At 42.3% G+C, this 26,590-nt stretch overlaps 1 protein-coding gene across 2 annotated transcripts in view; it reads right to left on the bottom strand.

The window, feature by feature from the left end:
- Positions 1–4,771: 4,771 nt before the first annotated feature.
- Positions 4,772–26,590, bottom strand: part of ptpn20 (protein tyrosine phosphatase non-receptor type 20) — a 42,248-nt gene continuing 20,429 nt past the window's right edge. For both annotated transcript variants that reach the window (XM_020047015.2, XM_034292915.1), the window contains 22 exons: positions 25,797–26,011; positions 24,650–24,748; positions 24,008–24,447; positions 23,144–23,849; positions 20,825–20,995; positions 20,502–20,676; positions 19,815–20,025; positions 19,655–19,701; positions 19,067–19,168; positions 18,257–18,330; positions 17,440–17,601; positions 15,760–16,123; positions 15,512–15,639; positions 15,328–15,413; positions 14,488–14,630; positions 13,804–13,952; positions 13,563–13,653; positions 10,628–10,784; positions 9,843–10,020; positions 7,316–7,531; positions 6,782–6,844; positions 4,772–6,014 (listed from right to left, as the gene is read on the bottom strand). In XM_020047015.2, the coding sequence (XP_019902574.2) occupies positions 5,844–6,014; positions 6,782–6,844; positions 7,316–7,531; positions 9,843–10,020; positions 10,628–10,784; positions 13,563–13,653; positions 13,804–13,952; positions 14,488–14,630; positions 15,328–15,413; positions 15,512–15,639; positions 15,760–16,123; positions 17,440–17,601; positions 18,257–18,330; positions 19,067–19,168; positions 19,655–19,701; positions 19,815–20,025; positions 20,502–20,676; positions 20,825–20,995; positions 23,144–23,849; positions 24,008–24,447; positions 24,650–24,748; positions 25,797–26,011 (4,148 nt within the window). In that variant the 3' untranslated portion in view covers positions 4,772–5,843. The remainder of the gene's footprint in view (positions 6,015–6,781; positions 6,845–7,315; positions 7,532–9,842; positions 10,021–10,627; positions 10,785–13,562; positions 13,654–13,803; positions 13,953–14,487; positions 14,631–15,327; positions 15,414–15,511; positions 15,640–15,759; positions 16,124–17,439; positions 17,602–18,256; positions 18,331–19,066; positions 19,169–19,654; positions 19,702–19,814; positions 20,026–20,501; positions 20,677–20,824; positions 20,996–23,143; positions 23,850–24,007; positions 24,448–24,649; positions 24,749–25,796; positions 26,012–26,590) is intronic.

Genomic DNA, 26,590 nt, shown 5'->3' with positions numbered 1-26,590 from the left:
ATACAAACCACCTAAAGATCTCCCATGGTGAAATGCCCCTTTAAATGTTGATACGAACACTTTCTGCATTATCAGAGGACTAATGAACAACATACTATAATACAGTTTAAATTTAATTGGCGCACTGTTGATATACATGAAAATAACAGAAAAGGTCAGCTCCATGTACTGTTCATATCTGTTTACATTTTCTATTTGCAACACTGATGGTGTGGAATGTGAACTCATCTTGACATTAAGCTATTATTGAGGTCTGGAAACATCTGACTATAATTTAGATTTGGAGGTGAAAAATCCCATTACCCGTTCTCAATAAAGGTGTTTATATTAGCAGAGCTGTAGTGGTGACAGATGCCCATTCACATTCAGTCTGCAGGGATAGATAATTACAGTAATGGAGTGGAAATTGTGTGTGTGATTTTTGTGTGTGTATGTGTGATGTTTGCGTATGTGTGCTGATGGGTGTGTGTTTGTGTCAGCGTTTCCAATGCTCTGAAGATGGGCTATGCTCCAGCCTAGTCCCAAAACACCTCATGATTCACTCTCTCCAGACCAAACATCTTTATGATGCTTCCCCCTTCTCTTGGCGTAAAGAAAGAGCTCTGGAGCCCTGTGTGTGTGTGTGTGTGTGTGTGTGTGTGTGTGTGTGTGTGTGTGTGTGTGTGTGTGTGTGTGTGTGTGTGTGTGTCATAATATCAAGTGTCTATATAACTACAAAATTGCGAGGAAGGGGGTGGAGTGAAGTGTATGGCTGTGTTTGCGAGTTTTCTAAGTCAAACTCAAAAAACTATAATTCTATCTTGGATTTCTCTTTATTTCTCAGACTCTTGCTGCCAACAAAGCACAAGAAGTGGTAGAATATCCAAAAGGCCTTATCGCCCAGGTCAAAACTAAAATAAAAAATTTTACAGTTGGGTTTTGACCTTCCATAAAAGGGGAGATTATTCAGAAACAAGATTTTAATTAGAAAATCGGATGACAGAATCAAAGCCATTCTTATGCAAATATAACATTCAGAGTACCCAGAGCTGGGATCAGTGGACTATAGTAAAATCCTTGTGATCAAGACAAAAGACATCCATGCCCGGAGAGACAAAGTCAACTTGAACTTTGTGATCTGCTTTCACATCCCGTCCATGCAACCATCAGAGCGGAAGTGGGACGCACGGTCTAGACGAATGGAGACTTTATTAAGATACCAAGGATCTGGAGGATAGATGTTGGATTCACACACAGACACACACATCTGCATTATGTGTATTATGGGAGCACACACAGTAACGCCCACACGTACACATGGAAGCGCAGGCACTTTAATGTGTTATCGTTATACAACCCCTGTCAGCACACGGCTGGATGGTCTCCGTCTGTGAATTTGGTTACCGGGAGAAGACAAACGCGCCGAGGTGAATAGCTTGAATAACAGTAACTAGAATTTTTACTCAATGGATGAACAGGGATTGATGACCATGTGTAACTCAGTAGGCTCGAAGAAATTAGCCTCATCTGTGTTTCTAAAGAGAGCGTGGCAGAGAGGCCCGCAATTTGTACATTGTGAAGAATAGGATGAAATTCCTTCCCTCGCTCAATGTTAGGTGTGTTGCCCTTTTCTATACCTTTTCTCAAAATTTACTATTATTCTATTTCAGGGTCAGTGCATCCTGTTTTAGCCCAATGAGCGTTTCTACCTCATCAGTGTCCATCATCATCACCATCATTATCCCTTCGCTTGAGAGTTCAGCTATCCAATTATAATCAAGCAGATGCCAAGGAGAGCCAATCAGTAGGTCTGAGAGATTCTGGGTGGGTTGACTACTGGGTGGGTTGACTACTATGAACTCTGAGTCAACTCTCCAATGATCTCAAAAAGGTTTACGTATAGTAGCTGTTACAATTTGCCATAGGAAACTATGTGACACTTAGCCACTCTACTAAACAACTTAGCCACTCCTAACCCAATTAGATGCTATGTAAAAATGACCACTGGAAGAGCATGACCAGCCAGTTATATTTGAGATTATAGTAGTATCCAGGGGCGAAAATCTGATATCAACTTTGGAGAGGACAATTTCATGAAATTGTCTCAAGAGCAATTATTGAGGGGGACAATAATTGATTGGGGGACTGTTTTAGCTTGCACCATTGGTTGGCTCACTACAGTAGCTCTGCAAATTCTGCAATTTTGTGTGAACCCTACCAACACAAAACAAATTTACTGGATTTAACCTCACAATACCTACGTACATTGAGTGCCTTTCAGACGGTAGATAAGAACACGATCACCTAGCCAGCTAAGGAACACTACATTGCACTGTAAGCTTCTCTCATTGACTTGAATTCAAACAGCTGCAAACACTGCTAACATAAAGTGTGACCTGTAATTCAGTGTAGTGATAATGAAGGCTGGTGACGGTTATGTGTTTTGTTGTATTGAGTGATAGAAGTAAAGAAATGTATAACATATCCTTTTTTTGTACTACTTACTGAAAGTCAGCCACCAGTGACTGAAGGTCAGATTCCCGCCCATGGACCCACTGTACCTGCACGAAGTGCCGCTGCTCAGGGCTGGGGGGCAGTGGATCAATCCATTATGAGGTGATGGCGGGGGTTGCAATCTTTTGAAACTTAAAAACGTGCAATTAGGCATCGATAATCAGCATAGGTGCTTTCATTGCGTCATATTAATATTACTGAAATGACACAGTTATGCTTACAGTGATGTATTGAGGTGGACAAATTATAGTTTACCCCAGAAAGGGGGGTCATGACCCCCCCATCCCCCCAAAGGGTTTTCGCCTATGGTAGTATCACACCGACCAATCCAAGTTCTTGAAGTAGATAATCTTGCCCAACTAAGAGAGTACACATAACTTCCAAGGTACACATTTTGTGTTTACTTAAGTGACAATAAGCAAACCTAAGAAAGGGTATATTTTTAAGCACAAAATAAAAAAAGATTACATTAAAAGGACACACACACACACTTACCTATCTAAATGGGCTTCAATAAACTTTCTTCCAAATCCCTCAGATAGGTCTTTTGATCTTGGCATGATGTGTTACCACACATTCTTATGGTTGAGACCAAAGCAGAACACGTTTCTAATCAGTATGGAAGACTGAACCCTCCCAAGTTATTCTCTGATGATCATTTTCACCTGTTTTGGTCCAACGGATGATTTAGCAAACTGTCAGAAAGAGGCTGTACAGTACAAACTTGGCCTACATGGGTGGTCAAAAAGTATATAAAAAAAGAATATCAAGATACAACTGACATTTGCCAGACAACCCCTGGGTAAAACTACTGGAACAATGTGCTCTGGATAGAAGTTGTTTGGCTACAATGACAAACAAAGCACTGCTTTAAAACAGAAAAAGCTTTTACCAACTTCACAGCATGGAGGCGGTGGCAACCATGAATTCCATATTGTACCATCATTTCCTTGAGGAGAATGTGAGGCCATTTGTCAATAAGCTGAATTGAACAGAACATGGATCTGGCAACAGGACAATGATCCAATCCACATAAGCAAAACTACAACAGAATGGCTCCAAAAACATGACGGTTATGGAAGATATAGTGAGTACATTGATTACCACTCCTCCATGTCCTCCACACAACCTTACATCTCTGAAAATCCTCTTTTGTCCTTCAGCTTTTGTCAATTGCAAAACTCTTGACGTTTCACATATACTCTTCTTACAAGCATTTTTTCACCATTATTTTACCAGGTAAGTATGCTAGGATAATCTTATTTACAGCAACAACATGGTAGCCATTGAGGTTAAATGTCTTGCTCAGGGAAAGGGATAGAAGGAAAGTGGATTAGACCTTTTGTTAACAGGTCCAACACTTGGGACTACTCAACTCTGCCACCCCCAATTGGACAATATGGTCAGTAGGGGGTATCTAGTGGTGGACCAAGAGAGAGAGGATGAGGAGTATATGCAGTTGAAAGGCCCTTATGTCACCTATCCTATCCTCTGCAAAAAGTTGGGTTTTGTATAAATGCCATTCTGAGTTGGAATCAGGAAGCGAACATAAAAGTGAAAGTGAATGATGGTGTGAGAGAGTGACTGATGGAGTGAGGTAGGGAGTAGTAATGGAGAGACAGACACTGAGTGGGAGAGAGGGATATGCTTTCATTGGTTCAAAACTTTCCACTCCAGAGTCTGTGTTTGTGTTGACGCTAGTCTTTTCCTCTTCGGCATTGTGCTGTGTTTCCTGGGGTTCCATGTGGTCATAAAGAACCCTGTGAGACAAACTAATTTGCCCTGCAGTATTCCTGGAGGGGTTTTATTTTGTTCCATAGGAACCACATGGAATCCCAGTTAGGGGTTCTCCCCCTTTCTCTCTTTTCCATGTACTGTCAATAAGCCTTTGTTCTCTCTGACTCTGTCTCTCCTTTCCTCAGTATAGTGTTGATGGTAGACCTTTACTTTCCCTCTCTCTTACATTTTCTGTCAATAGCCTTTTCCATCTCTCTCTCATTCTCTCTTTTCTATGTTCTCATTAAACTTTCAGGAAGATCTGTGTTTCTAACTCGCTGCACTGTTCTTGTCATATACAATACAGTAAATCAAATCGGTTTCTAATCGTCAGGACCTAACTATGACACAAATCAGAAGTGTTTTATGACATAGTAAATACAGATACAGAAATATGTAATGTGCTGTACAATTAGAGACAGTAAAGTATGTGGCTCTGTTATTAAAACCACAGCTACAATAATGTTAACAATATGAAATGCCTTCAGAAATACACCAAAAATGTTTGTGCATTTGCCCTTTATTACATTTCAAATTCCTAAGCACTTGTTTAGCAGTCATAGACATTTGTCTCCAAAATGACAAGAATGCAATTTTACTACAGTACTGCAAAATTCACACACAATGATTCCGAATGTGGGATAATAAGACATGAACAGAACACAGTAAATGTATAGGACAGAGTGACTGATACTCTGTAGATAATCTGTAGAGCATCAACATAAACACTTTTGGGAATCTGAAAATAAAAAGTAATCGCTTCACACTTCAAGGATGATCAACAAATTTGAATAAACACAACATAACTAATATCTATCATTATGACAAAGCTGCAATTCTTTACAAGGCACTTGATGCTATTTCAATTCTCATTTCAATGGTAGAGAGAATTTGTACATTTTTAACATGCACTTATTTCACAATATTATAATCCGATATTACATTAAATCTATATACAGTATGTGCTACATAATTCAAGATGTTCCAACACAGATTTGGGTATCCAGCATCTTAGCCTGTGTATTGCTGTGAGCCAGGACATAATTTCCTAATGATATGGTGCTACAACATATAGGGTTTCTAATTGATATTTTGTCAGTGCAATACAATTGTGGAAAATATATACATTAGATAAATAAGGGAAATTAAACACTGAATTATGAAATACAATTACTTAGCAGTAACACTTCAGTTGTTAGAAATCTTAACACAGAAGGCAACATCGCTATATCTCTAAAGGCTGTCAAATCTGAAAACCCAAAAGGACCTAAATTAAAAATAGCTACCTTAATACACACATTCCTAACCTGATGATAAAAACTCTTCAGAAACATAGTTTAGTCTGGTCACTCCTCCAATATGTGCTTTTGATAACTTTAAATCATCAGAAGTGTTTAGCATGACATTTAATGAACAAAGGAGTTGGCACTGTATATGTATGCTATATACAGTATACAGTGCTTATGATTTAATCAACTGCTAACAAAATGTATATTTTACACAGCCAAATATTCAAATATTGCTAATGTAAATGGGTTAGGGCTCTATTTTGGGAGGGGGTGGTGTTTAAGTGGTCAAACCAATTGATTGTCTTCAACAGGGCTGTCTGGTTGCCATCGGTTGGTTAGTTCACGAGGGCTCATATTAAGTTCCCGGGGGCTCTCATGTTGCCATTGGTTCCCCTGCAGCTGCAGAATGCCATGTAGAACTTCCAGCCAAACTCTGTAGCAGAAAAGGTACTGTTCCTGTGAGCAAAGATAAGTGACTTATATTACTAGCCTAGTGGTTAAAGCATCTGGTTGCTAGACTGAATCCCTAAATCCACAAGGTGAAAAATGTGTTACGTTCTTGTTGCTCAAGTTCACCAAAATAGCTTCCGTAAGCCTCTCTGGATATTATTTTTCTAATGACTAATGATGAGGCACATTAGATGTTAGGCGCATTAGATGTTAGGCACATTAGATGTTAGGCACATTAGATGTTAGGCACATTAGATGGACACAGCTTCTGGGTGGCAGCCTCTGTCTTACTCAGTGGGTTCACTCGACTTACATTTTTTGCTACCTGTTCCTATGGTAACATGTTTCTTTTGACCAACCATGTTCTTAACAACCACAAAAGAGAAATAAAACAATGAACAAATCTCACACTAGTAATTTTTTTTATTCTTCTTTCCACTGGCCCCTTGTGGGAACTGAACCCAAAACACCATGCATTAGCAACACAGGACAAAGAACAAAATAACTACTTAAACAGGGAGCCGGGAATATGTTGATTGATTACTGACCATTGGCCAAAAAGAGTGAGTTAAGATCATGGAAGCCACAGAAAAGAATCAGTGGTGGCCTGAATGACCAATCAAATGGTCAAGCCCTGACCCCTGACCACCAGGGTTGGGTTCAATTTAATTGTTAACCGAAATCTTCCTGACCGGGGAGAAATGTAACTGAAACGGAATCAATCCCAACCCACATGACAAAGTTCCTCAGGCAGGTAGTGCTTTGTTACTGACCTTGGTCTGAATCATGCCGTATCGCTGCAGTCTCATCTCCCTCACAATGCTACTTACGTTGATCTGTTGACAGAGTGGGACAAGGAGGTTCATGAAACCTGGCGTCTATTGGTCACATACACCAAATGAACACCAAAGGACTACCAAATGAAAAGCACAGGAGTGAGTGTGTGTGCATGTGCCAATGTACTATTCCCACCCGCAGCAGTGTTATATTAGCCTTGACAACTGAAAAAATACAATAAATTTTTAACACTTACAAATCATACACCTCCTAATGACATTCTATAAAACACTTTCACACGCTCAATATAAAATAATGAAAGAAATCAGTGTCCCTAAAACGTACACTAATTTTACCCTCCACACAACAGCAAATAAAGACTTGAAGACGTTTCTTTGTTTTCTTTAACATACAACGTCAATTGCGTAGAATTGCGTTCACGCTGAAAAGTACCAATGAGGAAGCCGGTGACTTTAAAGCCGGTCCATTGGGCAGCACATAGGGGTCAGCAACAGTGTGCTCCAACTCACCGGGAGGTCGCTCTCGATGAGACTCAGTATGACGTCGGTGCAGATCAGCACCCCTGTTCGTCCGATCCCAGCGCTACAATGAACAGTGACAGGTCCTTTATGGTGGACTGCTCGGAGGTAGCGGATAAATCTGACCAGCTGCTCCGAAGACTGTGGTACGCCATGGTCAGGCCAACGGGTAAACTTCAGGTGACGGACATGATGGGACTCACCGGACTGGAATAGGAGGAGGGAACAGAGATCACATTTTTCTCGTAAAATGTGACTGGCGTATATGTTACGGAAAGCGAGGAAAGAAAATGTTAAGGAAGGGGGTTGCTGAGACACTAAAGGGTGTTTGGATTAACGTATTCATAAAGTGTCTTTGGAAAGTACAGTATTCAGACCACTTCACTTTATTCACATTGTTGTGTTACAGACTTAATTTATAATTGAATATACTTTTTGTACCATAATTTGAGAATACTTATGTCTTTCTTTGCAGGAAATATTCTGCTTCCTTTAAACTTTATATTCATCAGTATGGTTGTTAGAGAGAGGTTGCTCATCATGTGCTTGCTGACCCGTGACTGTTGTATAGATTAGTTACTCATCATTTGTTTACTGACCCCTGACAATGTCTTGGGGCATTCCTATTGACAAATTGGCTTCCAGACTGAGTGGCATCACAGCTGTTTTTTTACAACCCCTCCCTAACCCTGTCCTCTGCTGTTACAGTATCTAGATGGACTGCTGCCTTTCCTCTGGGTGAAACCACAATCTGACACACCATCAATCTACACACAGTACCTCATAATAAAGTTTAAACATGTTTTCAGAAATTTGTAACATTTTCATGAGAATAGAAAATGGACATTTCTAATGTAAAGTACATTTATTCCAAGAATTCCAACCTTTTATTTAATACTTTGTTTAAACAACTTTGGCAGTGACCTTCGAGTCTTATTGGCTATTTATAGCTTTGCACACCTGGATTTGGGCAGTTTTTCCCTTTCTTCTTTGTAAATCCTCTCAAGCTCAGTCAGATAGGATGGGGAGAGGTGGTTCACTGCAAATTTCATGTCTTCCCACAGACATTCAATGGGATTAGACCTTTGGCTGAACCACTCAAGGACTTTCATACTGTAGACGGGTCTCAAATCCAATCCAGTGTTGTTTTAGCTGTTTGCTTTGGGTCATTGCCATGCTGAAAGATGAATCTTCACCCCAGTCTGAGGTGATGTACACTTTGGATCAAGTTTTCTTCAAGGACCTCTGTATATCGCTCAATTTGTTCTTCCCTATAATCCTGACCAGTCTCACTGAGGAGCACCATCATGCTCTCCCACCACCAGGCTTTCAACCTAGGGATGGTATTAGATGGGTGATGAGCAGAACCCTGTTTTTACCAGACATAGCACTTGGCATTCAGGCCTAATAATTCAGAGAATCTTACTTCATGCCCTCAGGTTCCTTCAGGTGGCTGTACTGTAACTCTTACCATAAAGGCGTGATTGATGGAGTGCTGCAGAGATGGTTGTCCTTCTGGCAGGTTCTCCCATCTCTGCAGAGAATTGTGAAGCTAATTTCGAGTGGCCATTGGGTTCTTGTTCATATACTTGACCAAGGCCTATCTTGTCAGGTTAGTTCTTGTGAGGGAAGTTTGGTTCTCTGGCTACTATGGGCATTTTGTACATGGAACTTTGAAGTTGGTCGATGTTGAACAAGCGTAAAATTCCACATCGTAGTCAAACCAATGGGCTTCACAGAAACCAAGTCCTTTCTATGTTCAGCAGAACTTCAGATGTAGATGGTGCTCAGTTGCCGTTTCTACCCTACGTGATTCAAGTGCATGTTGGCCCTCATTGTGAACGTTTCATTGACACCATTCCAGCTACGTCAATGTCAGCTCGCAAAAACAAAAAAAACAGGTTCCGCGCCCTCAGACGTAATGGATGAGTTGAGGGCAGCAGAAGAACAAACATTGTTACCCCAACCTGGTCGACTAAACACCACCTTACACTGACAGTGGGCCAGAGATGGTGGGATTTAGGACAGGTGCTCAAGAAGTCATACATATATTTGAACATTTTAATATTGCTCCGTCACCTCTCTTCAATATATATTTTTTGTAACATTAAAATGACATTTCAATTTTGAGTATGAATTTGATGTCCTTAGTATAAATACACAGACTTTTTTTTTTACTCCACTGATTGTAGACAAACGTGAACTAACACTTTTCATCATCAAAATATGTTTTGAAGTATTTTTTAAAGTAATCTTTCCTTATTCAATATATTATCTTTTAGAGGGCTAGGATTATGAATTTTTTGGTTTCAACTACAGATTCCAGCTTTAATAGAGATGCCTGTCCATTAAGCATCCGTCAAACCTATTTCATTTGGATTTAGTAGATTCAAAATAGAAACACTTATAATTCATGGCTGCTTTACAAATTTCAGCATTAAACAGCATTCTCAGACACATCAACGAGTGGATTACATTGAGGCTTTCCCGTCTTCCTGTCATCTCTCCATCTCCTCACCTCTTTTTCCACCATACGAATGATCTTGATGTGGAAGTATTCCAGAAACTGCTGGTTCTCAATGCTGAGCTGGAAGCGTCCCGTGTCCAGTGGAGAGCTAGCTATCTCTGGCCAATAGCGGTGACACTTCACCCTGCCTCTCTCCATCTCCTGAGTCATCATGGCTATCACATCAGATCTGGGAAAGAGGGATGGAGGGTTGTCACCAATATTGTACTGCTTATCAGGCTATGAAATGTAGCTAAAGGTCAGCACTGACAGGAAGCAACTATTAAGACCTGTCCAATAGGAATAGCTCAGTTCCCTGAATAAAACTTTTTGTCAAAATTGTAATGCAATGAAATGTAAATTGTAATGAACTGTTCTGCTAGTGTTATAAACATATTTTAAGGTAATTGTTAAGTAGTAGGCCAGCTCCACTTTCTCACCCCGTTTTCAATTATGGCCTTGTCTCATCACAACAACAGACTTCGGCTTCTTACTACACTGCCCCCTCAACCAGGAAGTTATCACGGGCACAAACACCCTGGAGGTGAACGCATTAACCAATACTGAGCTTGCAGGAGGTCGGTATTCCACGACCAGGAATAAAACCTTGCTGCGATGACGCAGCTGTACTTGCTATCACAGTGACATGGGACCCCCAATCTGGGGCCAGTCCTTTTTCTTTAAGAGAAGAGATGTGCTTGAAGTCTACACATGGGGAGAGTCAAATTGTTGAACAAACTCCCAACAATAACATAACAAAAACAAATAAGAAAACATCACCACAAATCACCACATACCTGTTCTCCCAGACCATCTGCCAGAAGTCGGCCAAGGTGGAGGGGAGAGGTCCCTGGCAGGAGATGTAGATGAACTCCTCAGTGCCAACCTCCATACGGATATAACTGGCATTAATATAGTCCTGGGCATCACCTAGTGGTACACGCGTCTTATCGTCTAGAATGTGAGAGGAGAGAGAGAGAGAGAACACGTTCTTATTAAGATTAATTAAGATTATTACACTCATATGAATCTCAAATATTCAATTATTCTACCAATTGCAGCCAGTTTACACTTTTATGTGTACTGTATTTCTGCAATAATTGCCCTATCTAAATGTTCAAAAATATCACCCAGATTACTGCTAGTTTACAGTACTCTTTTAATTTTTTTACTGCTGCTAGTGTGCAGTGTTATTTATATTTTCACTTTTTCTTATTATTTTTTGTCTGGCTATGTTTTTGCTTGTATACATCCTTAACTCTCTTTACGTAGATTTCGGGTGCCATGTCACAAGAATTGGATGCGGTGTTGTTCGGTGCAGTTGACAAATAAACCTTGAAACTTGAACAGTCAATTGCATTAGTGTGTTGGTGTTTGTCCGCATGAGTGTGTGTGTGCACCAGTGTTGAGACAGGTTTTACTAACATGGTGAGCAAAAAGCAGTTTTTGGCATGGTGGTTAGGTTTAAGGTAAAAGTAACAATTGGGGTTAGGATTAGGAGTTAGGTTTCATGTTAATATTACATGTCTGAGGATCACATTTTTTTGGGTACTCTGAAGGATAGTAAATACATATGTATGTATCCCTGTGTGCTGGCAGAAGGAGGAGGGCCCAGGGACAGGGTCTGAATCAGAGAAAATGCCAGAGGGGAATTTGAGTGTTTAAATCAGATAGTGTTGGGGTGAGGTGAATATATGTACATATTTAGAGTACAAGGGATACATTTTGTCACGGTGGGCTGTGTTAGTGTTTGTATGCTTGTGGGGAGACTGGCTGTCATGCTAACCAGCATGCAACAAGACATCCAGGAAGCGAGATAAGGTCACGTTTCAAAAAACACATCATACAAATATGATTTAAGATCATTTGTTTTGACCTACACTATGTCAGTTTCACAACTTTCCCAAACCCTGTTTCAATAGAGGAGTTAACTCTGATGACAACTAAATACGATAAACCATTTTACGAGGATGTCAATACTGAGCAATTCTGTTTAAAGACGTCTGGACGCCACATTTCTCCCCTATGGAGCGACCTAGTGAAATGCACATTGCCCTAAAGTTTCCAAAATAGAACAATGAAGCAGTACACGCACACAGCTATGTTTACGAGGGGACTTGTGGGTGCTACTGGCCAATAGTGTTTCTAATAATGCTGTAATGACTCTTAACAATGGCGTGTTGTTGTATTCTCTGGAACACTTGGATCTAGGGACCAGTAAATACTAACAGAGGATAACACACTGAATAAACGAATAAAGACAGGGTCCTGAAGAGTAGATACACAGACTGATAGATGGAGAGAGGGAAGAGAGGAATGTTCCGGGGTATCTCACAGGGGCTATAATGGAGAGCGGTGGTCTCCCAACTTATCCTCCCCCTCACCTCCCGTCCTCCAGACAATGTCCCTACTTCTCTTTCTGTTTCCCCTCTGTCTTCTCACTCTCCCCCCCTCTCTCTAAAGCTGTGACATCTCAGCAGACGTGTACTGTGAATATTCGGTGTGTGTGTGTGTATATATTCAGGGAGCAGGTCTGATATTTTCCCATAACAACATTTGCACTCGCTCCAATGTGCTAAATGTTTATGACTGTATGTTTTGAGAACATTCTGTTTCCAGCTCGTCAGGGGGACAGAACTGATTGGCATTGCTCTCCTACTCAAACACAGCGGGAATAAACTTGATAAACATGTTGTTTTTTCCAGCCCCCACTTGCAGATGATTGGGCTTTAATTGGCTTTGCATTACTAACACCTGAGCATTTGGTAGATTAAGTTAATGTATGTTCAGCAAAGTTAGTAAAGTACAGTTTGTTATTTGAGTGAATAAACAGGGTAATTGACCCAAATAAGTGATGTAAAATGTGAATAATGTCACACATCTACACTCCTTACCTTTAGAGACTGCCTTGAGCTCTAAGAAGTTGCCGGTTTAAAACCTATGAAACCAAATTGTGTGTGCGTGTGTAAAGGGGGGCAAGGTTCTGCCGGGAGTGAATTATCATAAAAAAGGGGTGGCTGGCATCAACATCTCGGTTTCTATTTTCTGCTAAAGTTTGCTTGAGCAAAGAAGATAATCCCAAGACCCTGTTCATTAGACACTGCACTCCAACTACACTGTGCTGCAGTCTCTTCAAAGAAATGTGTCTGTCTCTCTGTGTGTGTGTGTGTAAATTCATTAAAGTGCTCCATTCTTGAACTCTAAATTCTGAAAAAGTGCATAGATGTTTTTTTTCTGCTTGCTTTGCTGTGCTTGTTATAGAAATACACAGTTAGACTATGGGTAGACAAACTTTTTGGCTCAAGGGCCATATAAGGGAAGATATTAAAGAATGTACAGGTCTATTATTGTTTCTCCATACTTTTGATGTTGATTAACATTCAAGTGTCAGGATGCAAATTGATGAGGGACGAAAAGTGGCAGAAAATGTGTTAGGATTTAGGGTTTCATTATGGCAATACCAACAATTTACATGTTATTTCCAGTATCCTTACACCTATCGATTAGCATTCTCTGTACACTATATTTTATACTCAAAGCTACTGCAGGCTGGATTAAATCGTCTTGTTGGATGGATATGGCCCCAAAGCCATGGGATGGATGTGGCCACACTCTGGTTTAGACACTGACCAGCCTTGGTTTGGACAAATTGTGACTTGCCTTCCAGTTGTGTTTTCATCTCCTCAGTAAGGTGCGAGGGACTAAAGAGAAACCAACTTAACAGGCACTTACACGGCAAGATGTCCCGGTAACGGTTCTTCTCCCGGTTCTCTGGTGCTTTCCCCACAAGACAGTTATCAGATGGCTTCATATGTTCCAAGGCCTAAAACAAGCCACCGAATCAACACAAAAACAGCAACTAAAATGTTTGTAACTATTAAAAAGGCAGAACACATTCAGTAGCATTATTCATTAGTTTCTGTGTGTGTGTGTGGCTGTGTGTGTTTGGTAGGAGCAAGAACTGTATACCCACAATGAACTCTCGGATCAGTTCGTGTTGGTCTAGTTGATGTTGTAGTATCTTTATGAGGGCTTCGACCCGAGAGCCAGAGTACTGACTGGGCTTGGCTGGACTGATTATGGCTAGATTGGCCAGCTCTTCTTCTGAAACTATCTGTGTACCTGGTGAGAGAGAGAGTAGTTCTTCATGATTACAAATGGAACCTGTGTGCTGTATTTCACACACAACACACTCATTCAAACATAACTATTAAATCCATGCATACCAATGTTGGCCATGCAAGCACGCACACACGCACGCACACACACACACGCACGCACGCACGCAGACACACACACGCTTCAGAAATCTCTGTTCTTGGGGGGAAACTACAAGATATTCAAAAGGTTACATTCAAAGTCATATATTTCCTAAGCCCTAACCTTTACTCTGACCCTAACCTAACCCAATATACTTAACCCCAAAAGCATAATGTTATGCCAGAACCTAACCCTAACCTAAAGTGTAACTTCTAGCCTAAACTTAACCTCAAGCTGGAAACAGTCTTCATCTTTGTTTTACTATCCTTGTAAAGAGTTCTAGTCCCAAGCACGTTAGCGAAACATGAACACGTATTCATGTTTTGCTCATAAGCACAACTGCAAGATACAAAATCCCCATAGACTTGGGATTTGAACCGGCGGCCCATCCCTGTACCTGAGAAGGGTGAAATGTTCTCCTGACCATTAGCTTCAAATGTCTCATCATCCTCGTCCTCGTCCTCACTGCTCCAGCCGTCTGATTGACTGTTCTTGCAGCCTGTCAATGTTTCTTCAAATGTAGTCACAGAGTTTTGGTTCCTGGGGAGGTCAGGGGGTATGGATGAGACCATTTCTACTCTTCTGTAGGGGGGCAGACCAGACCATTTATAGTGTTCCGTAGGGGGTAGAAATCATGCAAAGCTGAGCCTCCTTTCCCTGCTTCTTTTCCACCTAAAATACAGTATAGAAAAGCTGCTATTGTAACTGATATCAAATAATGTTATAAATAGTTATGATGTATCATCATATCATACTAACTGTCAAGAGAACTTCTATTGAACCATTGTGAAATGGTCCTTTTAAGCTACGAAGGTTTGTGTTTCATTAGTGGCTCTTTGCTGTCTCCTTGTGGTCACTATTTGAATGCACGCCATATTAACTAACGGGTGGTGTGAAGATGACCGCAGTCTAGAACAGTGACAGTGCAAACAAACTGAGTGCGAACACTATTCATCCGGTTGGTTTGTAACTCCCAAATTCAAATTGCCAAGTTCCTCTAAAATAAACTGTCCTCTAATGTGATATCACACTAACACATCATCAAACCCAATCAAAATGTGGGTAAGGGGTGACATGGCAGATCACATGGGTCAGGGTTTGGGGGAGAATAACTAGGGATGAATATCAGTCATCACGCTTATTTAGTCTTTTATTTTCTTTAAGCCAATAATTATTTTGCAAAGTGGGACTTTCATATGACAGGTCGACGTAGAGGAGAGCAGGAGACCCATCTTACCGTCCCGAGGCGTCATGGAACAAGTCATTTACAGTTTTGCTGGGCAGGCAGCAACCCTCATGAGTTGGTGAACTGTCACAGCTCTCCTACAGACACGCACACACATAAACACACACACAGGCTGCAGTTGAGTGAGGTGCATCCCATATTCATAATAAAGATGTCACAGTTGTGTGTGTGTTACCAGCATAGCCATTTCCTCCTCTGTTAGGGCCCGCAGGCGGTGGGAGCGGCCATGGGGAGTAGCGAGGCGGTGGGGAGAAAGGGGGATGTCGTCCTTGTCTGTGTCAGGTAACAGGTCTGAAGTCACCTCTGGAATACACAGACAATAGCACCGTTTGTTCATGGGCTACAGTTGGTTCAGGATTGAGGCCTTACCTAAAAGTGTCTTTTATGGACAGATTCTAAATAAAAATGTGTGATGGATCTCACCAGGGGGGAGGCTCTCTGGCTGGGGATCAGAGGAGCAGGCAGTCTGGTTGGACACAGGCTCTACATCATTCCCTTCACAGGGTTCGGTGAAGACGTCCACATTTGACACAGGAGGGGAGGCCATATTGGATCTAGGACACAATGTCACATTTGCTCCAGGGCAAGGGGCCATATTCACTCCAGGACATGATGTCATATATGATCCTGGACAGGAAGCCATTGAGAAGGCTGTATCAGTGCAGGGTGCTGTGCTGGCCTGCGGAATAATGTCTCTACAGATTGTGAGCTGGATGTTTCCCTCGGCGTTACGGAGGATATCCACCACCTTACTGTGGCTCAGACCTGAGACTATTATGCCATTGACCTAGAACACAGGAATACAACACAAGTTGAGTACACAGACATCATTCACTGTGGCCTCCGTAAGTATTGGGCCTGTGAAGGGTCTCCAAAAGTTTCATTTAAAAGTGAACAGTTTCTATGAGGATGAAATTTACATTCTTAGCTTTTATTTCAGTGTATTTGTGTACACATTGGTTGTTGTGGAAATTCTTGCACTGATGTATACTTGGTCATCCTATACATGTATAAATGAGTTACTGGTTAAAGATGGCAAGGGGGATCTGGTGTTTGACTAAGGGGCATCCTTCACCGGCACCAGCGGATTAGAGGGTTACTCGTAAATCAGTAAATCTATGTAACCCTTTAGTGTCTATCTGTTGATTGTCCAGACATTGTGACTCCTCAGGAGTTGAGAAGGATAAGGTGGAGGGACAGCTCGCCCTTTGGGTAAAAACCTATGTGACACAAGACAGATGGGCAAAAACTTACCACACCCCTTTTTCTCTGTAATAAATACTGTTGAATGACCTGTACTGAGTTAGAGACTCCTTTCTCCACGTTATCTGGTACATGCTAATCCTTGTTATCCAGGACAGAGAAGGCTCTTTTAGGTACTTTTTAGGCCATCCTGTTCTTGAGGCTAAATATGATTTTTGCAGTTGGTGCTGGTGAAGTATCTATGGAGGGTAGTGGCTGACACATCGACATATAGCTCCTGGGGAATGGTCTTCTTTTCTTCATTATGTGTACCTTTTCTGCATTCTTTGGTCATCTACTGTGGAGGTCTTTCTTGGTCTACCAGAACTTGTGTGATTGCTGAACTTACAAAGGCTTTGCTTCATTGTTAAAGGATCTGGGTAAGAGCATCTGATAAATATCTTTAATGTAAATATGTAACTCTTGTTTTTGGTAAGCCAAATGTTTTGGCTATTTATCAGATATAATTTTTTGAGATGTATAATTATTTCCAAGACTTAAATTGACTTGTCTTTGGTGCTCATGTTGACAGACTTCAAAAGCAGACTAGAAAGGCAAATACAAAGCCTAGAATTAAGACTAGCTCTCGTATGGCTGCACAAGTTATGGTAAGAAACACCATGTACTAACTAGAAACAAGCTAAACCTTTAAAAAGTGTTATTATTCCAATATGGCGAAACCAATATGTACACAAATAAAAAAAGCTGAGAATATAAATCTGTGTGGTATAGAGCCAAATGAAGAAAAATGTATTCACTGTCCCAATACCTATGGAGGGTACTGTATAGAGTAGAAATCATGCTTGAACCAAGTCAACATTTGTAATGCAGTGTGTGTATGAGTACAAACAGTGTGCCCACCTCAAGCAGTATGTCTCCCACTCTGAGCCGGCCGTCCTGCTGGGCCACGCCCCCAGCGCAGATCTCCTTCACCCTGAGCGCGCTCCCGTTGTGTCCTCCAATCAGAGCAAAGCCCAGCCCCCCTCCTTCAGGCTTACACACATCTATCTGCAAGATACAGCTCTGAAGGTGGGAGAAGGGGGAAGTTAAAATCCACCCACAGAGTTGAATGCCAATTTCAACTTAAAGGGATTTTTCAGGATTTTATCAATTAATCCAATAAATCCTCAGATGAACTTGTGGATAATGTTTTAAAGTCACTGTGTTTAGTTTAAAGGACATCGCCAACTAGCATCAACACAATTGTTACCCTGTGCAAAGACTGGAGATGTATAACAGAAGCAAAATGAACTCTGCCTCTTTTCATACTGGACACAAAGGTGGAGAGATTATTCTTTCCCTTTAAGTGTAATCTGCATTTAGTCTCCTATTACTATAGTCTCATATACTTAATAAATGATTAAGTCAAAATTCAAGGTAAGGACATTAAGATGTTCCTTATAGCCCCTATCCAAAGAGTGGTACTGCCACAATTTACCTACGGAGATCTGCCACAGGCAGTGTTTGAGCAGTAAAATATTAATGCCTGAATCAGGTGAGGAGAATGCCTCACACAGACCCCCAGCGGAGAGCTCAGACTCTAGTTTCAACCTGTGCCATCTTTGTGGGATAGAGAAAAAAAGAAAGAAATGGAAAGAGGTAGAGAAAAAAAGAGAGAAAAAGAGGAAGAAAAAGATATAGAATGTGAGCAAGGGATAGAGACAGAGAACTAACTTACCTCTTGATCAGAGGAAACAGAAAGACGCGGTTTGAATTTCCCAGTGGTCTCAGGCACATCTTTACCTGCAGAACCTGATGCAGAGAGACAGGACAAAATGACAAGGACAAAGTGAAGAGCATTGGAAAAGAAATCTCAAGAACATATCCACAGAATGAAAAATGACATTAAAGTTAGCTATGGTCTACTGAAAAAAAAAAAAACTTGCAAGAATTTGACATATCCATTCAGAACCATAACAAATACAGACAAAAAAAACTGTAATGTCGCAAGGTTATTTGTCAAAAAGCCACATCGTTGTACACTCTAACCAAAACTCCCGCGGTTACGGAACAGGATAGCGACTCACACAGACCTCCCTCCACTGTGGCCATTTCGGTGCGTATGTCTTCTCTTGGACAGACAGACTCTGGTCTTTCAGGTGGCCCCTCTCCCGCCCTCTACTGCCCCCTAACTGTCACCACAAACCTAGAGCGCCTGTCCAGTGCATGCGTGCGTGTAGGTGTGTGTCCAGCCATGCGTGTGTCCTGTGTGTGTTGGGTGTCCATCTGTGTCTGGGTTCTAATACCCGGGTGGATGGTTAGTAGCTCTGTAATAATTAATCCTGCAGTGCAAGCATAGGCCATGTCTGTCAACCCACACTCACACGCGCACACACACACACACACCACACCCGTACACACAAGTACATACACACACACACACACAGAGAAAGACACAGATAGAGACAGGCAAAGAGAGAGAGGGACAGAGGGATACTGAAAGAGAGGGACAGGGAGGGAGAGGAAAAGGGCGGGGGGGTTGTCTTACTCTGCTCTGGAGGCGTCTTAGCCTCAGGTGAAGTGGGTTCTTCAAAATGAGTGAAATACTTCCGTTCCTTGTCCTTCTTCCACTCCCTTAGATCACTGAGACCTGAACGGACAGACGGACAGACGGACAGGCACCTTGTCTCACAGTCGGTGTTGAAACTGTCTCTGCAAATACCTCATACACTCTGGAAATGATTGATCTGAGAATAGCATCCACTTCCATAACGAGGCGTGCCTGCAAACCTGCTCGGTAACTAATATCTAATTACGTCAAACTAAACCCAGTTTAACAGTAAAGAATGCATGAACACATAAAGCGTAGCCAACATAAACCCATTTCAAACTTAGCAAAACCTAAACCCATAACAACATTCAGCCAACATGAACCCACGTCAACACTTAGCCAACATAATAGCATAAACCCCTTTCAACGCTCAGGGAGCGTGAAGCCACTTCAGCTCTTGGACAGCATTCCAGAGTTATGGTTTGTGACCGTTTCCATCTGAACCAATGGCCTTCCACAAGTCCAGAACAGAACATATTATCCATCTTGAAGCTAAAGCACCTCCTTATATGGTGAGAAACACACCGTTCCACTTGGCGGAGTGGGTTTTCGGCGTCACAGGCTGATCGTCTCTACGAGAAAAAACGAAACAGACGGTTCATTTAACACAAAAACACGGACACACTGGCCGAAACGCACACCCACAGGCCCTGACACCCTCCAACCAACACACACGATGATTCACCTTGTTGCCTTGAGTTTCACCTTACGAGGGGCATTCTCGCAGGCCTTCACAGCGTCCTCCAGCGTCATTCCCATGGTGCATCTGCCACAGATGTACAGGATCCTGTCGTTCGGTTCGATGCTTCCTTCCTCAAAGGCGGGTGAACCTGGGACCACCTCCTGGCAGTAGATCCCTTGCCACCTGCTGCCGATTCCCCCAGTCAGCTTTATCCCTGAGAGGGAGGCGTGTTTAATAAGGACAGAACTATAAACTGACTGCAAGAAGGAGACACGACGTCAAATGAGTTGTTTTGCCTCTAAACCTTTTTTGCTAAAGTGTGCTCTGATGAATCCCAACCAGACATAGCTGTTATTTGGATACAGGTACAGGATGAAATAGTCACAGAGTACGATACACTTGTTTCCTATTTTAATAAATCCATATGTAGGATCTTAATTTGATCAAATGTAGGATCTTAATTTGATCCCTCTGTTACAGAATTGCGTCCCTGCAATGAAGGACACATACAATGTATAGTGCCTCCTCGGAAGTTTATCACCACTTTGAAATGAAAGACCTTGTTACCATATGAAAAATGTGTCTGATTGCGCAGACACTAATTGTAATTCCCATATTTATTTGATTTATTTTTTTCCTGCTGCATCAAACTGGCTAAAAATATGATCCAGCATCTGTGGGCTTGTTTACCAAGTTGTCCAGTGGGCGTCTTGTGCAGGATGATGTCTGGCAAGGTGTCTGGTGAAGGCGGCGCTATCAGGTTGGTCACTGCCCTGCCTAGAATCATACTCAGTCTCCTAGGAGATGACCTAAGAATCGACATGGCGACCTCGTCTGTCACATTAGTCACATTCTGGCTGTTGACCTGATAGAAGGAAACATGGCAGAGAAAGGTAAGGATGATGCTTGTGTGTCCTCACTTCAAAATAAATACTATTTTAGGCTTGGGGTTAAGCTTAGGTGTTGTGTTGAGGTTTAGAGTGTGAGTGTGTTTGAAAAGCATGTGTTTGTACCATGACTAGTCTGTCCCCTGGTCTCAATCGTCCGTCCGACCTGGCAGGGTTATCCAGAATGTCCTGGATATAATAGCAGTCGTCCATCTTGCTGCGTGTGATGGTAAAGCCAAAACTACCGCTCCACGGCTTGTTCAGCACAACACACATTTCAAACTCCTTCATCATTCCCTGAAAGAGATGTCGAACGAAACAAAATGATTGAACTGTCTATAACCAATTTAGAGTATCAAAACGAGATACTTTTCTTCACCCATGCAGGTTTGAGCACTGGCAGAAAAAAATTGTTGGGCCAATCAGAACAAACCCAATGGTTTCTTGGACCAATCAGATGGTTCAGATTCAGACTTTCTTGCGAAGAATAAAATAATTTCCGTAGCCGTAATGTGTGAAGTTTGACTGGAGCAAAGAGTTTGTGTAGCCAGGCAACCAATCCTGCTTTGTGAAACACACTTGAAAAAGTGTTATGAGCAAAGTTAAAGAAAATAATAATCTTCTAATATTTGTATACTGGTATACCTATGCAGAGGTTTTCAGCAATGTCATGCATTTGAGTTTTTATTTTCCCTGTATGAACTTATAAAATGATTAAGAATATTAAGATTATTAATCATATTTGAGAATATTTAAGAATATTTGACTTATCCTGTAGCTATTTTCCAGCTGTTGAAAACTGTCTTAAACTGAAATCCTACACTTAATCAGATATATTTTTTAGCAAGCAAGCAAGTTTATTTATATAGCACAATTCATACATCGAAGCAATTCAATGTGCTTTACAAAGAAAAATATACACTCACCTAAAGGATTATTAGGAACACCATACTAATACTGTGTTTGACCCCCTTTCGCCTTCAGAACTGCCTTAATTCTACGTGGCATTGATTCAACAAGGTGCTGAAAGCATTCTTTAGAAATGTTGGCCCATACTTATAGGATAGCATCTTGCAGTTGATGGAGATTTGTGGAATGCACATCCAGGGCACAAAGCTCCCGTTCCACCACATCCCAAACATGCTCTATTGGGTTGAGATCTGGTGACTGTGGGGGGCATTTCAGTACAGTAAACTCATTGTCATGTTCAAGAAACCAATTTGAAATTATTCGAGCTTTGTGACATGCTGCATTATCCTGCTGGAAGTAGCCATCAGAGGATGGGTACATGGTGGTCATAAAGGGATGGACATGGTCAGAAACAATGCTCAGGTAGGCCATGGCATTTAAACGATGCCCAATTGGCACTAAGGGGCCTAAAGTGTGCCAAGAAAACATCCCCCACACCATTACACCACCACCACCAGCCTGCACTGTGGTAACAAGGCATGATGGATCCATGTTCTCATTCTGTTTACGTCAAATTCTGACTCTACCATCTGAATGTCTCAACAGAAATCGAGACTCATCAGACCAGGCAACATTCTTCCAGTCTTCAACTGTCCAATTTTGGTGAGCTCGTACAAATTGTAGCCTCTTTTTCCTATTTGTAGTGGAGATGAGTGGTACCCGGTGGGGTCTTCTGCTGTTGTAGCCCATCCACCTCAAGGTTGTGCGTGTTGTGGCTTCACAAATGCTTTGCTGCATACCTCGGTTGTAACAAGTGGTTATTTCAGTCAAAGTTGCTCTTCTATCAGCTTGAATCAGTCGGCCTATTCTCCTCTGACCTCTAGCATCAACAAGGCATTTTCGCCCACAGGACTGCCACATTCAAAGTGGGAAGCTATAAGGCTAATGATTAAAAGTGGGAAGCTATAAGGCTAAACAGTGTGGTTAGGTTTAAGTGCTCAGTCATTGCCACGTGAGAAGGGAAGTGTTTTTAACCTGGATTTAAAAATGGATAAGTTTGGGGCATGTTTAAGATCTTCTGGTTTTGTACAGCATAAGTGCTAAACGCAGCTTCTCCATGTTTAGTTTGGACTCTGGGCTCTACTAGCTGACCTGTGTTCATGGATCTAAGAGCCCTGCTCGGTTTATATTCTGCAAACATATCAGAAATGTATTTGGGTCCTAAACCATTCAGAGTTTAATTTATATCTATTTGAAACATTTTAAGAAACAGATTTTTAAGTCAGAGAAATTGTGAGTCAGGGATTGAACTTTGGGCACATGAGGATTCGTACATGTGCTCCGATCACTAAATCTTGTGGCCCGCACAATGAACAAGATGGGGCTGCGTCAGGACAAACTAACAGATGTTGATTTTGTTCTGCGTAATTGTCTTCAAACCAACATCTAGGACAACGACTTAAGGGTAGTGTGATTTAAAAAAAATCTAATTCTGTAGATATTAATCTTAGAATTGTGATTAACATCAGATCTCACCTTTCTGGGATCCTCGTCGTCCTCATTTTCATCTTCATCCTCCTCCCCTTCGGTCGCTTGCCTCCAGGTCGGTTTAGTGAGTGCTAGGGGAGCTGGCTGAATGGGGGGAGAGAGTGAGGGTTGGGGAGCCAGAGGGGAGGGCTGGTATGTGGGAGGTGGTTGGGATGGTGGCAGAACATCAGGGGGCTCGGAATGGTACTGGATGACTGAACGAGTGACATTGGAGGTGTTGGTCGTCTTGAAGGTGATGCTGCGTTTGCGCTCAGAGGTGACCCTGCCTTGGGGATCGGAGGTGACATGTTTTCCTATGGATGGGATGCCTCGTTGGCGGTCGGAGGTCCTGGAGGCGTGGTTAGAGAGGCTGGGGGGAGAGGCCATAGAAGGCAGAGGCTGGGGTGGATGCGCCGATCGGCTGACGTTGAGGTCAGACAGTCTGGAGGAGAGGCTCGTCGGAGGGGACGGCTGAGACAGTGTCTGCTGGACAGAGGTACTTTGTGAAGAATTGGGTGGAAGGGAGGGGCTACTGAAGGTGGTGCATGGAACCCTAGAAGCGCTGCTGGATTTGACCTCAGGGGCACATGAGGTGAGGCTAAAGGGACTGTCCAAAGTTGAACTTATTGTCATATAGTCTTTATCTGCCAGAATTGACATTCCATCCCCTGAAAGGCAGTATGTCAGACTCCCGTCCGCCTCTTCTCGAATGCCACTGGAAATAGAAGCATTGTTCAATCACACTTAGGTGTATTACATTATTTTCATTCAATTTATCCTTGAGTTAGCATGAGAATTACTTAAAGTGTTTAACAAGTGAGAAAACGATCAATACTGTTACTGTGCGTAGAGTCAATGCTTCCTCCAGTTTACCTGGTGTATATGGGACCAGGGCTGGATACGTAGGTTGGCGAGTTTATTTCTTCAGAAACTTCCTCCACTACCGACAACTCTTCACGGTCTCCTGGGTCACTCCTGCTGGTGAGTGAGATGGGGGAGGTAGCTGAGGAAGGGGTAGGAGATGGCGAGGGGGCCTGGTTCTCGGCTGTGTCCATTTCGTCGTCCGGACCTTCCTGACTCTGTTGAGTCGCCAGGCCCCTGTGGAGCTTGGTGGAGTTGTCAGTTTGGCTGGCTTGCCTGGGGTCTTGGTCTTGGGCTTGCGTTGGCTCAGTGGACCCCTTGTGGACTTGGTTTTCCGGATCGTACTGGTGGATCTGGTGAGGCTGTAGCTTGAGAAGCTCGTTGTAGTCTTCCTTCAGCCTGATGTCTAGAGATTTGGATCTCACCTCACGGGTGGAAGACTGAAAAGGAACCTATTCAACAAATGACATAGGCAGTGAGTGTGTGAAAGTGTGTTTGTGTTATAAAGTACCTCTAATACAACAGATCTGCATAGATTCTGAATGGAGTAATGATCTAAGGACCCATCCAATGTGATCTCCAATCTCACAGAACAACGCTCAGTGTTCTGTAAGACTGGAGTGAGTGTGTGTGTGTGTGTGTGTGTGTATGTACCAGTGTGTCAGCGTCCAGTTGAGACAGCACCCAAGGATCAGGTCTGCAGAGAGTCAGGTTGACCTCAGAAGGAGCCCCACGGAGAAGAAACAAGACTCTCTGTTGATGAGAGGTCAAGGGTCAGTACAAAGATTTCTGGGTAATGAATTTGTGTCTGTCCACTTGCAGGGCATATTGGTAGGGAGGAAAGCATTTTGGTTGAAAGTGCTGCATGCCTTTGAAACCGCTGCATGCCTTTGCAAACCACAAAATTTTCTCTGGATCTCCTGCATAAACATGTTTTACTGTCATTTGTACAATAATGCAGAGGAATTCAAATCTCTCCTCAGGGACCCCGAGCCGTTCAAAACATTTGATCTATTCCACAACTTGCTAACCTGATTAGACTTGTCAGCTAATCAACATGCCCATGATTATTCCATCAGGTGTGCCCGTTCAGGTTTACATCAAAATGTTGAAATGTCTGGTGATCCCTGAGGAAAAGGTTGAACACTAGAATACAGTAGTTATATACACGGACGGGCTTCCAGCATTCAATACGCTCTGTCCGACCATTATGTAATCAAGTTCAGAAGTGAGACATAAACAGCTAATATCTGATAGATCAGATTACAGGATTAACTATGACGTGGCTGACAGAGAGGTAGAAAAGAGTGCTATTTAAAGCACTTACATATGTGCCCACACTTCATACTAACACAGAATGAGCCAGATCTGCATACGGCAGCTACCTAGCTGACCATAACAGAATTAAACGACATAGAAATCACCTTAACGGCAAGCATCATATTCATAATCAAATTCTCCCTTGTCAAAAGACCCTGTGACGCTAACGCATAATATCATTATCAGCTAACAGAACATAAAAAAGGATTAGCGATGCTCTGCTTCATCGGCAGACAACGTCGCCACTCACAGATTTAACAAGGTATGTCTATATATGTCAATATTTACTAACCAACCCTAACCCACGCAAACCCCATTAGATATTTGCTAATTTCGCAGATGCTCATACCCAGAGCGACTTGCAGCAATTAATCCCTAAACCTATAATCCTTTTTCATACTGGTTTTAGGTTGGAATCAAAACAACCATCATAGCCTTCCAAGCAAGAGAAAAGGAAGTGTTCAAGGAAGCTATAGCGCACCTGGTAGCTGAGGCCTGTGAGCCGTTGTCCATTCACGGCCAATATGACATCTCCCTCTCTGATCAGTTGTGACTCCTGGGCTGGCTGACCCCGGAACAGGGTTTTAATCCGTACCACACTGCTGCCCTCGTCAGAACCACTGTTCAGCTCACTGATGTAGAAACTGAAACCCAAACCGCACAGACTCTTCTTCAACTGCACCTCCAGAGTGTTATCTGAAATTAGAGCAATGAAAGATAAGTTACTGTTATTTTGGTGTGACTGAGAGAGGGCTACCGCTGTGTGTGTGTGTGTGTGTGTGTGTGTGTGTGTGTATGTGTGTGGGGGGTTCTGTGTATAACTGAATTCAGCTACACATCATTATTTTCATGCACCATGGAGCACGTTCTACTGTTAAAAACCGAATGTTGTTGTGTAACTCCGCCAGACAGAATATGGTACTATGTAACAGCCCCAACACATGTACGTGATGCCAGGGCAGGAGTGTGTTCCCACTGTCCCAAAAACCGCCCTCCGGCATAAGGCGGCCGGCTGGCACGTACAGGTCAATCAGGACAAAGAAATACTACCAACTCAACAGTTCATGTCCCCATGCTGTGACCCATACGACCATCTGTCCCACAGGGATGAATGAGACTACGCTGATTTGTCTCTACTGTCATCCAATAGCTGCACAAATACACTAAGAAACCTTTGAATATATGTAAGGGGATTTGTCAACAGAAACACAAAAGAGAGATATTGTTTTAGTCCTCCCCATTGTTGTCCTTTATACATTACATTTAAATACAGTA

This window comes from Esox lucius, chromosome 6 (assembly GCF_011004845.1).
Source record: "Esox lucius isolate fEsoLuc1 chromosome 6, fEsoLuc1.pri, whole genome shotgun sequence".
Classification (NCBI taxonomy): domain Eukaryota; kingdom Metazoa; phylum Chordata; class Actinopteri; order Esociformes; family Esocidae; genus Esox; species Esox lucius.
The sequence above is the reverse complement of the archived record's forward strand: the minus strand, read 5'-3'. Positions and strand labels throughout refer to the sequence as shown.